Genomic DNA, 14,344 nt, shown 5'->3' on the forward strand with positions numbered 1-14,344 from the left:
GTCAGTGAGGGGGTCTCTATACTATTCTCTCTTGGGTCTGCTTTTGGTTTAAGAAATGCAAACTCTCTCGTTACAAGGACACCAAAGTTGCACTTTTTGACTGCTGGGTATTTTTCTGCTCAAGGGACTTTGTCTAAATTCATCCCAACATTGTTACTTTGGTATATGAAAAATACAGTAAAGAAACAAGATTACTGCCCCTTCGTCCTCTTGCCTGGTTTTCCTCCCGCCATGGGGATTTTCAAAGCTTGTTCAGCTCAGTCTCCCTGTTTTACGATGTGCTGAGTAGGACCTGGAGACGTGAAGGGATGCGCTGAGAGCCACATAGTTTCTTGCGGAGGTGGGCTGGACCCCCAGGCTCCCAACTGCAAATTTGACTCCCTTTCTAAACTTGAGCATCCATCACCCGTTATAACAGGTGTCCACTGTCTCCACGTTTGTCTAGTTTATGCATGTGATTTTCCACGGATCCGGTACCATTAGTAAAACTAAGCCTGTGTTTATTCAGGACTTAAAACTAAGTGACATTTTCATGTCAAACAAATATGGAATGGTATCATGATGTTTCAAGCATTCAAAAGAAGATCATTCTGTATATTACTAAGACCTTAAAAATTTACCTTAAAACTATACCCACTTAAATCCATAAACCTGTATCATGCCCAACACCCTGCTTGGATCAAAGATTATAGTTTGCTTTCCTTTTTTTTTTAAACAAAAGGTAATGTGTTTATAATAGTTTCTCCTGCCGATTTCTGGTTCCAATATGACTTTGTTACTGTTGAGTTGCCAGGGGTTGATGTTAGCATCTTAACTTTATAAAAGCATCATCTTTAGTTTTTCAAGAAGTCCTTAATATTTTATGCTAACCCCAATTGTTTTTTTGAAGTTTTTGGGAAATTTGACTGATGCCATTTTATACACATGGAGCAAAGACACCCGGCCTCTAAATCACTCTCTTCCTATCCATCTTGCTTGTTTAAAAATTCCGAGAGCCATGAGCATCCAAACAGCAAATTTGGCAGCTCCGCTGACGTGTTCGCACTGAAGACTTCCTGCCCCGCTAAGCTTAGAAAAACAAACCAGCTTATGATGAATATAAATGTTTTTCGGAGTGTGTGCAAACAGCACATTTCTGTCTTTTTCTTCTCTTGGAAGGAAGGCTGCATTTTGAAAGCCTGCATGATTTCAGCCACACAGACGAGCTGTTTCCTGAAAGAAATGAAGCTGTGGGGGTGAGAAAGACCTTGAATAAACATGAATATAGCCCCGACATGGTTCTGGACTGTGTCAGGTTGGGTAGTGTCTCATTGCCAAATGGGGAAGAGCTGGTAATGCTTTTTTTCCCGCTACTGAGTTAATATAAATTCATGCATGAGGCATATATGCAAATTTCCCTCCTGGTGTCCGAGGTTGGCAACAAAGACACCATGCCCGCGTAATTAATCGGTTGTCAGGTAATGGTGTTCTTTGCTAGCTGACTCCGTGCTGGTCCCATGAAGGCCTGGGCCGGGTTGGCCTGTGGCTCCCTGGGAGGCAGAGACTTTGGAACAAGCAGGGTGGAGCACTCGGCCCAGCCTGGCTGGAGTCGAGGGCTGCGGAGGCAGGCGGTGGGGGCCAAGGAGCAACGGGTCACACCGCTGCGCTGCTGTAGGTAGAAGCAGACGACTCCGGAGCCTGCAGATCGCAGCCAGGTTCCTAGAGAGTGTAGACATTTCGAAAGCTCCAAGGAAAGCGGCAGGCTGCAACGAGTCAGTTTGGAAAATCAGAATAAGAACAGTGACTCGCCGAGGAGCCCTGACCCTCCTTGGCCTATCCCTTCCCCTTTTTCTGTATGACGCAGTGTGCTGCTAATCTGTTGTGTTCATTTTCTGCTTCCGCTAATTAGATCATAAGCTCCTTGGGAAAAAGGAGTCCTGTCTATTTTGTTGACTGCTGATTTCTCCATATCAAAAACAGCCTTGGCTCATAGTAGGTCCTTAAGAAACATATGTTGACTGAGTGACTGAATAAACTCTATGAACCCCAAGAAGTCTTTGGACATGCCATACTTTTGAGATCCACCCCCCCCCCCCCTTTGGTAAAATAAAATACTTATTCATACTTTATTGAAAAGGCGAAGATGCCTTTTCTCTGCCAGAGAGAGAGAAAATCATGAGTGTCAGTGGTGAGGAGGCCGTGGGAAAAGGCGTATTTCACTTTAGGATCAAAGTGCAGATTCCAGTGCTCAGATTGGTCCTGAGAGAGTGTTCTCGAACGCTGAATTCCTGTCTGGGAGTGGAGTGATGCCGGAGGAGAACTAAAACGACCTCCCAGCAGACACCTCCCTTCTCCACGGCACTTTTCCGGGTAGTTCTCCGTCTGAACCCCTGCTCTCCCCAGCGGCAGTTGCTCACGTTCTTCAAATAGACCGTCCTTCCTTCTCTGCTGGCTGCTTTGGTGGGAACAGCGCTCCCCTCCCCACTGAGACTAGACCCGGAGGAGGGGAGTGGGTGGGAGGAGGAGAGAGTAGGGCAGGGAGTTTGCAGTTTATTAAGATTGGAGATGACCATCCATCTAGTTTTTTTTCCATCACCAATAGGGCTCTGTTCTTGGATTACAATCTTCAGTTTTTTCCCTCCGAGGTATTTTAAGGTACAGTTATTTCCATGGGACGTTTTGCTAATTGAGGCTGTTTCCAACGGGTCAGCTTACTTCAAGGTCTTGAAAAATGGACTCTTAAGTGAAATTTTTGAGGGGTGGGCTCCAGAGAAAGTGGATCTGTATTGTGTATATTGGCAGGGGAAGCCTCTTTCCTCTCCCCATTCAGAGTAATAGTTGGGTTTTTAAAGAAACCCTTGTGAAATGCCAGCACGTGATTCAGCCAGAGCGTTTTGGTCTTTCTGTGGCGGAGAGTGTATCCAGACATCAGTCATGCAGGGCGCTGTGGGGACGCAGGGGGCAACCTGTGTTGGTTTTTCTAGGAAAGAAAATCAATCGTTGAATGTCTCCTGTGCACAAAGCCCACTGCTGAGCGCCAAGGTTCCAAGATGAAGAGAAGTATTATGACTCCATCTTTAGTTTTCTCCTTTCGGGCAACAGAAAGGTGAACTCTGTTCCAGCAAGATCTTTTCTCCGATTGCTCTCGACCCTGCTTGCCAGTGCTGATTAAAGATGTGTGCGGTGTGCCTGTGTGTGTGCGCATGTGTGAGAGGAGGGGGGAAGGGGAAGGAGAAAGAGAAAATTCAAGAGAGAATATGTGTTTAGTGGCAGAGGCTGGAGTAGTACCATGAACGACGTTTATTAGCTCTAAATTCCAGTTCGCTAAAGAGAGTCTGAATGTGATATATTTAAATTCAAGGAGACACCTTCCCTCTTGTGACAGCTCATTCTGATACGTGCCCCCATAAGGCACACTGCACCTCACAGCTCTAGAGGGTTCCAGAAGGGGCAGCTGCTCGTATTTCTTTTGAAAATGTGACTCAGAGTGAAGCTGAAGTTTGAAACGACATGGTATTTTGGCTGAGGTGTACTCATTTATTCAGATGTTAAATCTTTCAACCCAACAACATCAAGAGAACATATTAATTAGTTGACGGTAAATAGAGAAGACGAACCTTTAATCCCTAGAATTAATTTTTAAAAACTCAGAAAAAATGTGAAAACTCGTTTTCTTTCAGCCCACCCTTCTAACCCTGCCAGAGTAAATGTATTTTATATTTAATCGGGAAGTTTTGCGATCCATAAAACTTTGAAAAGTCTTGGAATGACGACATCCTATTTGAAAAACCAAAATGATCTGGAAGGTTTCATTTTTAACCTTCGTTTGGAGTTCGGGAAACAAAATGCACATTGTGCTTTTTGGAAGAAAATTGTGCTTTGCATGCTGAATTTAAATAATATTGGTTAACTTGATTTTCCCTCGTGAGCTTTGGAAGGTGCAAACAGTAAAGTTCTAAAGGCCATCTAGGCCAGGAGGAACAGCCCCAGAGACCCTCCAGAAAATGTATTTCCTGAAGACTGTTCCCAAAGCCTGGGGACTCTGTCTGCTCCTCCTGCAAGACACACTTCCAGACTCATCGATTATTCTCATTTAAAGGGACTTCCACCTGTAGGAGTGGCCCCAGCCTTCCATCCAGATGTGGAACTCGCCCCAACAGATCTTGGTTGCCATTAACAGCGGCTGGATTCTTGTGCATCAATATTCCTGAAGGTGCCTGTGAATGTCCTCTGCTGAGCCCTGAGGTCATGGGGCAGTGTCCGTCCAGAGTTGCTCAGTACTTGCCTTCTTAGCATTAGCTTTTGTCCCAACCTCTTAAGATTTGTTGGAACCTCAGTCCTTCCATCTAGCATCTTACTTCCATGTGTTGTTTGTGTCACTGTGGGTCTGAGGCGTCCGACAATGTATTTCTAACCCCTGGTGGCCATGATGGAGACCCCTGAAATGAGGAGCATGTAATTGGGTGCATTCACCGTGGGCCTGGAGACAGCTTTTCTTGGCTGGGTGAAGGGCCCAGATCCCAGCTCTATTCCCACTCAGGGTCTGTGGCAGCGACAAGGAAGCAGATAGAGAACATGGTGTTCAAATTTGGGCTGACCCGAAGCATGGAGAGGACAATGCATATAGCGGGTGGTGTAGTCAGGATCCAAAAAAGAGTCTTGACAGGCTTGGAAAGATGGGCCAAATCTAAAGAGAGCATGGGTGGCGGAGAACAGTGTGGTCTGGCTCCCAGTCCAGAGTGCAGAGACGCGGCTTACCAGCAGCCTGTGGGAAGGAGACTCAGTGGCCTTCACTGACCGCAAGTCTGCAGAGGTTAGTGGTTTGGTGTTTGGCTTGTGTTCGTGCTCTGAAGAGAGACGAATGTCGCACCTGCAGCGCTCAGACTGAGCCAGGAGAAGGGCTTAGACTGGCTTGTTGAGTTTCAATGGGAATCATATCGCATCTGTTTAACTGCTGACTGCTCAACTTTGGAGGCACATTGGGTCCCGTTCTCTATGACAGGAATCCTTCTCCCCTGCTTCTCTCTCCTTCCATTATATCTGCCAAGCCTTCTGCCCAGTCTTGATGGGCATTCTCCATCCATTGCAGGACATAGACCAAGGCCTAGGACACTGGAATGTTGTCCTTGAATCCCGTATTTACTTCCTTCTGCCAAGGTTCCCACTCAGAGTTTGTGGCAACGACAAGGATGCAGCTAGAGAACATGGTGCTCAAATTTGGGCTGACCTGAAGCATGGAGAGGACAATGCATATAGTGGGTGGTGTAGTCAGGATCCAAAAAGAGTCTTGACAGGCTTGGAATGATGGGCCAAATCTAAAGAGTGCATGGATGATGGGGAACAGCCAACATCAAAGCCTTCAGCTGGAGAGGGAGATGAAGACGCAGCTGCATCCCCGAGTCCCAGATTCCTAGCCCTCGGAGGGGCCGTCTGGCTTCCTCCTGACTGCGTCCCTGGTGATTCGGCAGCTGTGGACAGTGGCTGGTGGGATGAAGCATTTTGGCAGCCTCTCTCCTAGACCTGGATCTGTGCCCTGGGAAGATCACATCCTTCCCGGTCCAAACTTCCTCCTCCTGCCTTCCCTTCGGCTCTTGCTACTTCAGGCCCCTGACCTCTTTGGTCGCCCCTCCCATGAGGAGCTGTGTGCTGCAGAGTCCCCCTGACATTTAGGAAGTCAACTCTCAGCTGGGTGAGCATGTCAAATCCATGTTATTGCATGATGCTTTCTGAAGCCAAGAGTGAACCAGCCATTTCTCCCAAAAGAAGACCCAGTTTTTCTTAGATTTTTCCCCCGAGGGAGGTAGGGAAATGGCACAGAGGTGAGCCTGCACACAGCAGGAGGGGGTTAGTGTGTCCCTGGTAATATTACCTGGCCTCCTGTATCTTGGTTTCTTCGTGGGTGAGATGAGGCTGATGACACCCCCCCCCCCCAGGGTAGTTGTGAGGACAAAAATGAGACAGTTTCCACAAATCCTAGTTCACAGTACGTGCTCAATAAACTTGAATCTTCCTTTCCCTGCCCTCCCTTCAAAGGGCCTCTGCTGAATCTGTTGTGTCTGGCTAATGGAGATACTGCCATAGAAAGTTCTGCTCTGGGGGAGGGTTTGGGATTATGCTACCTCTGCAGTTCCTTCCACCTCTACAGTTCTGTGACTCAGAGGTTTATCCTGTTCAGACTCTGGAATTCAACTGAGTCTGTGTCTGTGGAGGGAGGGAGGCTGGAGGAGGATGTGGAGAGGATGACAAGGGAAGGTGCTGTTGGCCAGGGTACCTCATACCTCAAGTGGGGAGCAATGGACCACCTCAGACTAGTTTGGTATCTATCAACTTGTTAGAATCTGGCAACCCCTCTTTGCCTCGGGAAGGAGTGGGGTCCCCATCACTTAAGGTATTCAAAGAGGGGCTACAGGCCATCTGGCAGGATTGCTGAGGTAGATAGGCTGGATTAGATGACCAGGAAGGTCCCTCCCAGTGCTGGGCTTTCATAAGCAGGGGATGCCACAGTAGAGCTCTTCAACTTCTGACAACCGTGGTGATGGGTGGTGACCTTGGTACGCCCTCGCTACTATGGACTTGGATTGCACTAGGGCTTTAGAAAAATCGACTCCGGAAGGATTAAAAATTTACTCAGGAGTGAGGATTTTAATAAAGAGAGATGAATGTCAAATCTTCATCGTGTATCAGTGACAAGGAAAGTGACATGGACATGGAGAGAATCTGGTCGAGCCCAGGGGACTTGTGATGCTGAGCTCCCACTGGAGAGTCGGGGTGGCCGAGGAAGTGGGCCCTGCTCCAAGTGGCTCAGGTGGTGCTGTCCACCGGTCTCGGTCCCACCACCCACACGCCAGGCCCTGGGGCAGGCGCCTACTCTGGGGAATGCAGACATGATGGAGACACTGTCCGCAGCCTTATGGAACTTTCTCCAAAAGGCTGCACCAAAATGGGCCTTGGAGGAGAGTCAGAAGTCTGGCATAGGAGTAAAATATAGGGCAAACATTCCTCATTTTACCCAGTCTGAATTTAAGCAGAGAAAAAAGGCTCATTGGAGCTTGGGAAATGTTTGTAGTTGTTTTTAATTGTATAAAAATGCGACGGACAAGTACTCTGATTAGAGAGAAGGGAGGTGGTGTTACCAAAGGAGACTTCAGCAGACTCATGTGGACCAAGGGCCATCTTCTTGACACAAGCCAGACCCTCCGCCTGCAGTTTGGATCCCATTCCTCTTCCTTCTCAAGGCTTTACTCCTGTGGTTCTGTCTTCTGTCTCCTCCATCATCTCCCTTACTCTGGATGATTCCCGTAACGGAGCATGCTCCAGCATCTCCTCTCTTTTACAATTCTACCTGCAGTTCCACGTTCCTATCCACCTGTTGCCCATTCGGAATCTCCCTTCACAGTCTCTACTTCCTCTTCTCCCATTCACTCCTCAAACCATTAGTGTTGTCCCTGCTGCTTGACTGACCTGCTCTTGTCAAGGTCAGCAATGACTTTCCTGTTGCCAGATCTAATGGACGCTTCTCGGGCCTCATCTTAGTCTTGTAGCAGCATTCAAGACAGTGGACCTCTCTGATGCTGAATCCTTCCATGACCCAATATATATCTTTTCTTCTTTATTCTACTCTAATTGATGGTCATTTTTAGTCTTTTTGGCTTCCTCCTTCTCTTACTCATTTCAAGTGTTAGCGTTATTGAGCGTTCCAGGTAAAGCCCTCTTGTCTGCCATTATCTTTCTCTTGGGAGGGTCCTGTCAGGTGCGATGTTTGTAAATATGTGTATTTACATGTAAATGTAAATGATGACTTCCAAATATCCATCTTCAGCCTTCTCAGATCTCCCTTCTGAGCTCCAGACCTGCCTAGGGAACAGCCAACTCAAGCTTTCCACACGGATGTCTCATAGACGTCTCAAGACTTCACTGTCCATTCTCTGCCTCTCCCCAGTAAATCTATTCCTGCCTCAGGGCTACCCATGTGGCCCACAGTGCTTTGAATCTACCAACTCTTCCTTTCTTATCCCTGTTTCATGCCAGGCTCTTCCTTGTCCACACGGGATCCAGCCGCACTGACCTCCTTTCTGTTCTGCAAACCCACTGACCTCCTTTCCACCTTGGAGCTTTTGGACCTGCTCGTCCTTGGCTGGGAGTGCTCATCCTGAGCTTTTTACGTGACTGGCTCCTTCTTACCTGTTACGCATTAGCTTAAGTCTTACCTTCTCAAGGATGCCTTTGCTGACCATCTTGTCTGAAGTTAAACAACCCTCCCCAACTTTATTCTCATATCACCCTATTTATTTCCTTTATAGTGCTTAGAACTTTAATTTTCTCGTTTGTGAATTTGTTTACTTATTTTATTATGTATCTTTTCCCACTAGAACGTAACCCCCATGAACATAGGGACCTTGTCTTTCTTGTTCCTCCTTGGATCCATAGCGCTTAGAGTGAGTCCAGATGTATGGTAGGTGCTCAATAAATGTGTTGAATGGATGGCCAACTAAATATAAGCATCGTACTAGGAGCCCCTGTATCTTCAGGGAGCTGTTTTAAGGTGGTGAGCCTACGCTGCTCCCAGCCTCCACTCTTCAGTAAATGGATCTATGTCTTTGTACACGGTCGCTCACGGGTTCCAGCCCTGGTTCCTGCTCTCTGGTGCTTGGCAAGTGTCTTAACACTCGCAGCCTTAGTTTACTCGTTTCTTAAATAAGGAGTTTGACCTAAATGACTTCTAAGGTCTCTTTAGGCATTTCAAATTGTGGTTCTATGAAGTCTGAAGCCAACAGAGGCAAGTAACAACAACTAACTCTTATCGACTGTTTACTGGGCATTTCGGTAATCAGTTTACATGAATTCTCTTATGATAAAATCCATCATTTTCTTGCAGTTATATTAGATTTGCTGCAGCAGTTTACCTAGATGTGTTTTTCTTTGGTGAGAATAGTGGAACTTTTACACATACTCAGACTTCCTAGGAAACATACACAGAAATAAATTTTACTGTCCAATTTACCTCTTATTTTCACATAGGAGTTTTTATTCCCATCTCATTTTTTTAAAGCCTGATAAATACAATTTAAAGATTGGAACAACAGGTCACAAAGCAGAAGGTAATCAGCTGTAGTTATAATGAAGCCATAAGCATCTGCTGGGTTTTTTTTCTTTTTTTCCACGGTAATGAATGCTGAGCATTACAACTGGGAAGATTTTTTTTTACTTTTTCTGGTGTTTCCGTTGAGATCTATGGAATGGTGTTAAATGTGTGATAGTCTTGTTATCTCGGTGGGGTCTGTGGCATCAGCTCCCAGGTCACTTAGAAACAATCTCCAGCAGTCATTGGAGAGCTGGCCAGCCGGGTCTGATGGACATAGCTGCACCCTTGCCTGGTCCTGGCAGATTCCCTACCAGGCTCTTCAGATCCTAGCTCTACCCAGGCCCCGGGGGGACCCCACTGGCTTCTGGAGCAGAGTGTCTCCCACAGGAAGGCGGCATGACAGAGCAAACTTCCACGGAACACGGTGGACTGAACCCTGAGGTGACAGGCCCATGTCAAGGGTGGCTTCATTCTTAACAGAACTTTTACAGGCGATTTTCCTATTTTCCCATCTTCAGATAAGAGTGACCTGGCCTCAACAAGGTGTTCTGAAGGAGGCAAAGGAGATGTGGGGCTGTGTGGCTGGGAATATTCCGGTCACTCATGTGAAGGAAATTTAATAGGAAAATCTTGGGGGCTGGCCCCGTGGCCAAGTGGTTAAGTTTGCGCGCTCATCTTCGGTGGCCTAGGGTTTCGTCGGTTCGGATCCTGGGCGCGAACACGGCACCGCTCATCAGGCCATGCTGAGGTGGCATCCTACATGCCACAACTAGAAGGACCCACAACTAAGATATACAACTATGTACCGGGGGGATTTGGGGAGAAGAAGAAGAAAAAAAGAAAAGAGCAAGATTGGCAGCACATGTTAGCTCAGGGCCAGTCTTTCCCACCGAAAACGAGAAAGAAAAAACAGTCTAGTGCTAACCGAAACGTGGAATTATCTGTTCTCTGTGCCTTGATGAAGCTGTCGTGTATCAATCTCTCTTGTGAAAGTGCAGTGTTTAAACGGATGTTTTCGCTGTAACCAAAGTTCCCGCTGCAGTTTGGGAATGTGGCTGTTGGGGGAGCAGAGGGATGAGAGGGGTCCGGTTATTCCCACTCCTGTTTGCAGAGAGCGATTTCCTCAGAGTGACCCCTATGTCTCTTGCTCTGTTTCTTGTGTACTCCTCCCCAAGGAGAGGGAGGGAGGTACCCTGTTGGGGGCAGGTCATTGATCCGTGTTTTCTGATCAGGTGGGGCTGAGTACTAGGGGTTCCATCTCCTCCTTCTCTTCTCTCCTTGAGCCAGCCAAGGCAGTGATTGGTAAACGCTCAGAATGCTCCAGCTTCCCTTGATGGGCTCCCCGAGGATGGAGGTGGTGGCCAGTGATGGTAGCAAGTCCATTGGGCCATTGTGTCCAAGCCAGATTCTCCAACAGATGGTGTCCTCCTTCCTAACACCCCTTGACCTCAACGACTGTCTCATGTCTAATGATTCAGATGCCAGCGTATGAGCTCTCCTTGAACCAAATGGAGTCTTTCTGCAAAACCCATGTTCATTTAACCTTGGATTTTTATACAAACATACAAAACATGAGAAAAAAGTCTCAAAGGAAATACACCAAAATGATTAAAAGTGGTTGTTATAAATTGAAAGGATTATGGTGATTTTTATTTTCTTTTGTGCTTATCTGTATCTCCTAAAATTTCTACAGTGAACATGCATTTCTGTTGTAGTTGGGAAAAAATAAGTTTGTCTTTCATTTTTTCACCAAAGAAACCGACAAAAACAGAAAGAAAGAAAAAGAAGGAAAGAAAACCCTAGAAACAATGGATTTGCAACAAAACTTAAGCGAGTTTACTCCACTGTGGCTGGCTCGCTGGAGGTTGTGGGAGGGGGAGGCTGGTGTTGGAATAACCACTGCATGTGCCGCTTTGGGGTGACCACTGTGACCTGGCCAAACGGTCCCTCACGTGAGGGCACGGCCCTTTTCTTGGTGCAGCCTGTTGTGGGTGGGTTCTCTTGGACTCACCCTTTTTGGAGACCGCCTGTCAGGGAGTTCTTACTGGGGCCTTCGTTGTAACCAAGCCATCTTGCTTTTCAGATCACAGCAGAGAAGTCTCCTGGAGCCTATTTCCTTCCTGAGTTCGCGCTCTCCCCTCAGGGAAGTTTTCTGGAAGATACAACAGGCGAGCAGTTTCTCACCTATCGCTATGATGACCAGGTAACACCCTCTTCAAAGAGCCTACCTTTTGGCTTTGCCATTTGCCGATGGGCAGGAAACGGTTACTCAAAAATAACCTCAAAATAATCATATTTTCCCGTTTGCACAAGTAGTACAATAGACCCTCCACCCCGGGAGGGTCCCAGCCCCCTGGGGACCCCGCTGGAGCACAATTTCATACGCCACGTGTGGTTCTTGCTCTGGTTGGGTCATTGACTTGACAGTCACTTTTTCTTATTTTCGTCGTAAATATATGACGGGTTTGTTCATTTTAGCTGTCACCAAATTTATTATTCAATTCTGAGATTATCCAAAAGTCCTATTTTCTGATCAAGCATTCCTTTCTTTGCCTTCCTAGCTTTTACTTCACCAGCACCAAAATTATTATTTTTTTTCCAAGCCCATTTTCCAAAAAGGAACAAAGTAGGTGCATGTCTGTGTGTGTGTGTGCGTGTATACACACTTGCATGGGTGTGCACGTGTGATGTGTTTGAATTGCTTCACGAAGGCTAATAGAGAACAAGGCTGTGCTTGGCTGCGATATGGGAACTGGGGCTCAGGACTGCGATTCCTCAGCTCACGTCGATGCCTTCACAGCGTTAAACAGTATGTTTGTCTTTGAAATCACTCACAACTCGTTTGAAACAGAGAATGTCAACTTTGACAAATGCAGAGGTTTCTGGCTGACGGGTCTGAATTCATGGGGCAGTGGAACAAACTGGGGTGGGATTTAAGATGAGGGATTTTGTGGGTCTGGCAGACCTTGGCGCCTGAGGACCGAACGCAGATGAGGGACAGGGCAAGAATATCTTCTCATGGCACGTGATGGGGTGGAGGAAGGTGGCCCAGTGGCCGAGGTCTGCCGTGCTGTCCTCATCTGTGTGGTTAAGGCCGGCAAGTTCTGGCTTGATTTGGGCATTACTAGGTAGGGGGTGAAAGACATTACTGAGAAGGAACAGCTCTGGGATAGTCAATCCGCCAACATGGGTACGATGTGACAACAGGGAGTGGGACCCAGCTCTGGGCCTGTCTGGAGCTGGGCACAATGCTGGAGATTAGTCTGGGAGGAGGATCAAAGTCCTAGGCACATACCAGGCAGATGAGGGATGGAGAAAGGAGCAGAAAGGGCAGGTGGAGATGTCTGTTGCCTGTATCCCAGCTTGGGCGGAGGCACCATTAATTTTGATCCTCCAGGCTGCTGAGTGAGCTGCACTGGGTACATTTAGCTCTGGAGCCAAGGTTGGGGTGAGGGGCAGGCTGTGAACCCACGGACCCAGCTGTGGGCAGAGGGCCACCCAGGTAGTCAGGGGCAGGGTTGGTGTGAGACCAATGCTTTTTTCAAAAATTTTAACATTCAATCCCTTTTTCAAGTTACTTGAAAAGCGAGTGCATACCTAATTATTGTGGGGCGCAGGGGTGGGCGGGAGACAATTCTCTCTTCGTGCGATGGAGCTCAGTTCATGCTTTCGACGGGCATTGGGACCTGGTGGACAGTTGGGTCTAAACCATCGTTAGGTCACTTTCTACCCTTCTCCCCAATGGATCTTTAGAGGGCCTCTGACTTATGGCTCCTTTTAACCGACAAGTCAATGATCTAACAGGTTTTCCTATGAGGACTCCAGAGAAACTAATTGAGAAGGCAGCGAAGGATAAAAGAGGGTGTGTGGAGATCAAGAGCGATGTATTTTTTAAAGAGTGGTTAATGCCTTCTCCAGGTTCTACAGATACATTCTATTTAATATGATAACAATGTAAAAGATGGAAAAAGAGGAAGATAAGCCCCTCTAATCTTCTCAAAAGGCCTAAAGCAGATCTTAAAAGCGTGTGGCGCCCTGTGGACGTTTTGTCCCGGGGCGCCGTGTTCCAGAGAGCCCGTGAGCAGCCTGTGAAAACATTGTGTGTTGCCCCGACGGTGTGTTTCCTTTAAGGGAAAGGAATAAGGTGAAACGGTATCAAGCCAATAACAGGGCCCACCCTGTGCTGCTGAAGGCGAAGACGACAGGCCTTTGTGCCAAACTCAGAGTGTCTCCCAAAGGAGCCTCCAGGATGGAGTCAGCTGGAGACGGTTGACCCGTCTCGCCAAGGCCTTGTTCTCTGTCCCCTCGATGCTGAGCGTGCAGACTGCCTTGTAATGTCAAGTAGCTGCTCAGGCGTGGGGGAAGGGTAGAACGAGTCAAGGGTCACCCAGCTTGGCAATCTCTTGTCCTGCAGCACAGGATAAAATGCTTCTCCCAATTAGTCAGACTGGAGTCAGCCTGCTTTGTGTTCAAGTTCAATTCTGACACTTTACTTGCCGTGTGACTTTGGACGTGTTACTTCACTTCTCTGTGCCTCAGTTTCCTCATCTGTGAAATGGAGATATGAGATGTGGATGGTGGCTACCCCATGGAAATGTTTTAAGGATTAGAGGAGATAATTCATGTAAGTCCCCGTGTACATGGCCTGTGCTTATATAAGCATTTACTCTAGCTATTGTTATTACTAGTGATATTATTGGCAAAGACTCAGTTGAGAGAATTTCAGATATCCTTATGCTAAAGGAAAGGAAGCAGCATATTCTCCATTTACATCAGGGGACCTCCCACAATATTTTATTTTTTTCTTTAAAGATTGGCACCTGAGCTAACAACTGTTGCCAATCTTCTTTTTTTTTTTCTTTCTGCTTTTTCTCCCCCAAGTCCCCCTGAGTACATCCTTGTATATTTTAGTTGCGGGTCCTTCTAGCTGTGTGCACAATATTTTAAATTGATTTTTTATTGAGGCACAACATGCATACAGTAAAGTGCACAGGGATCTGAAGTTAAGAGCTTGATGTAGTTTTAGGTGTCTTTCTACCTGTGTAACCACCCCCCAGATCAAGAAATTGAACATTTCAGCACCCTAGGCAGCTCCTTGTGCCCCCCAGCAGTCAATAGCCCCCAGCCGAGAAGTGATCCCACTCTGACTCCTATCACACTATAGATTAGCTTTGTTTTTTATTCTTAATTTTGTATAAGTGGAGTCCTACAGCACCTCCTCATTTGTGTCTGGCTTCTTTCACACATCATTATGTCTGAGAGATTCAACCAAGTCGTTGGATC

At 47.0% G+C, this 14,344-nt stretch overlaps 1 protein-coding gene across 1 annotated transcript in view; it reads left to right on the top strand.

The window, feature by feature from the left end:
* Nucleotides 1-14,344, top strand: part of ADAMTSL3 (ADAMTS like 3) — a 312,372-nt gene that overhangs the window by 33,422 nt on the left and 264,606 nt on the right. The window contains exon 3 of the mRNA XM_046655289.1: nt 11,145-11,264. Coding sequence (XP_046511245.1) covers nt 11,145-11,264 — 120 coding nt within the window. The remainder of the gene's footprint in view (nt 1-11,144; nt 11,265-14,344) is intronic.

Source organism: Equus quagga, chromosome 2, assembly GCF_021613505.1.
Source record: "Equus quagga isolate Etosha38 chromosome 2, UCLA_HA_Equagga_1.0, whole genome shotgun sequence".
Classification (NCBI taxonomy): Eukaryota; Metazoa; Chordata; class Mammalia; order Perissodactyla; family Equidae; genus Equus; species Equus quagga.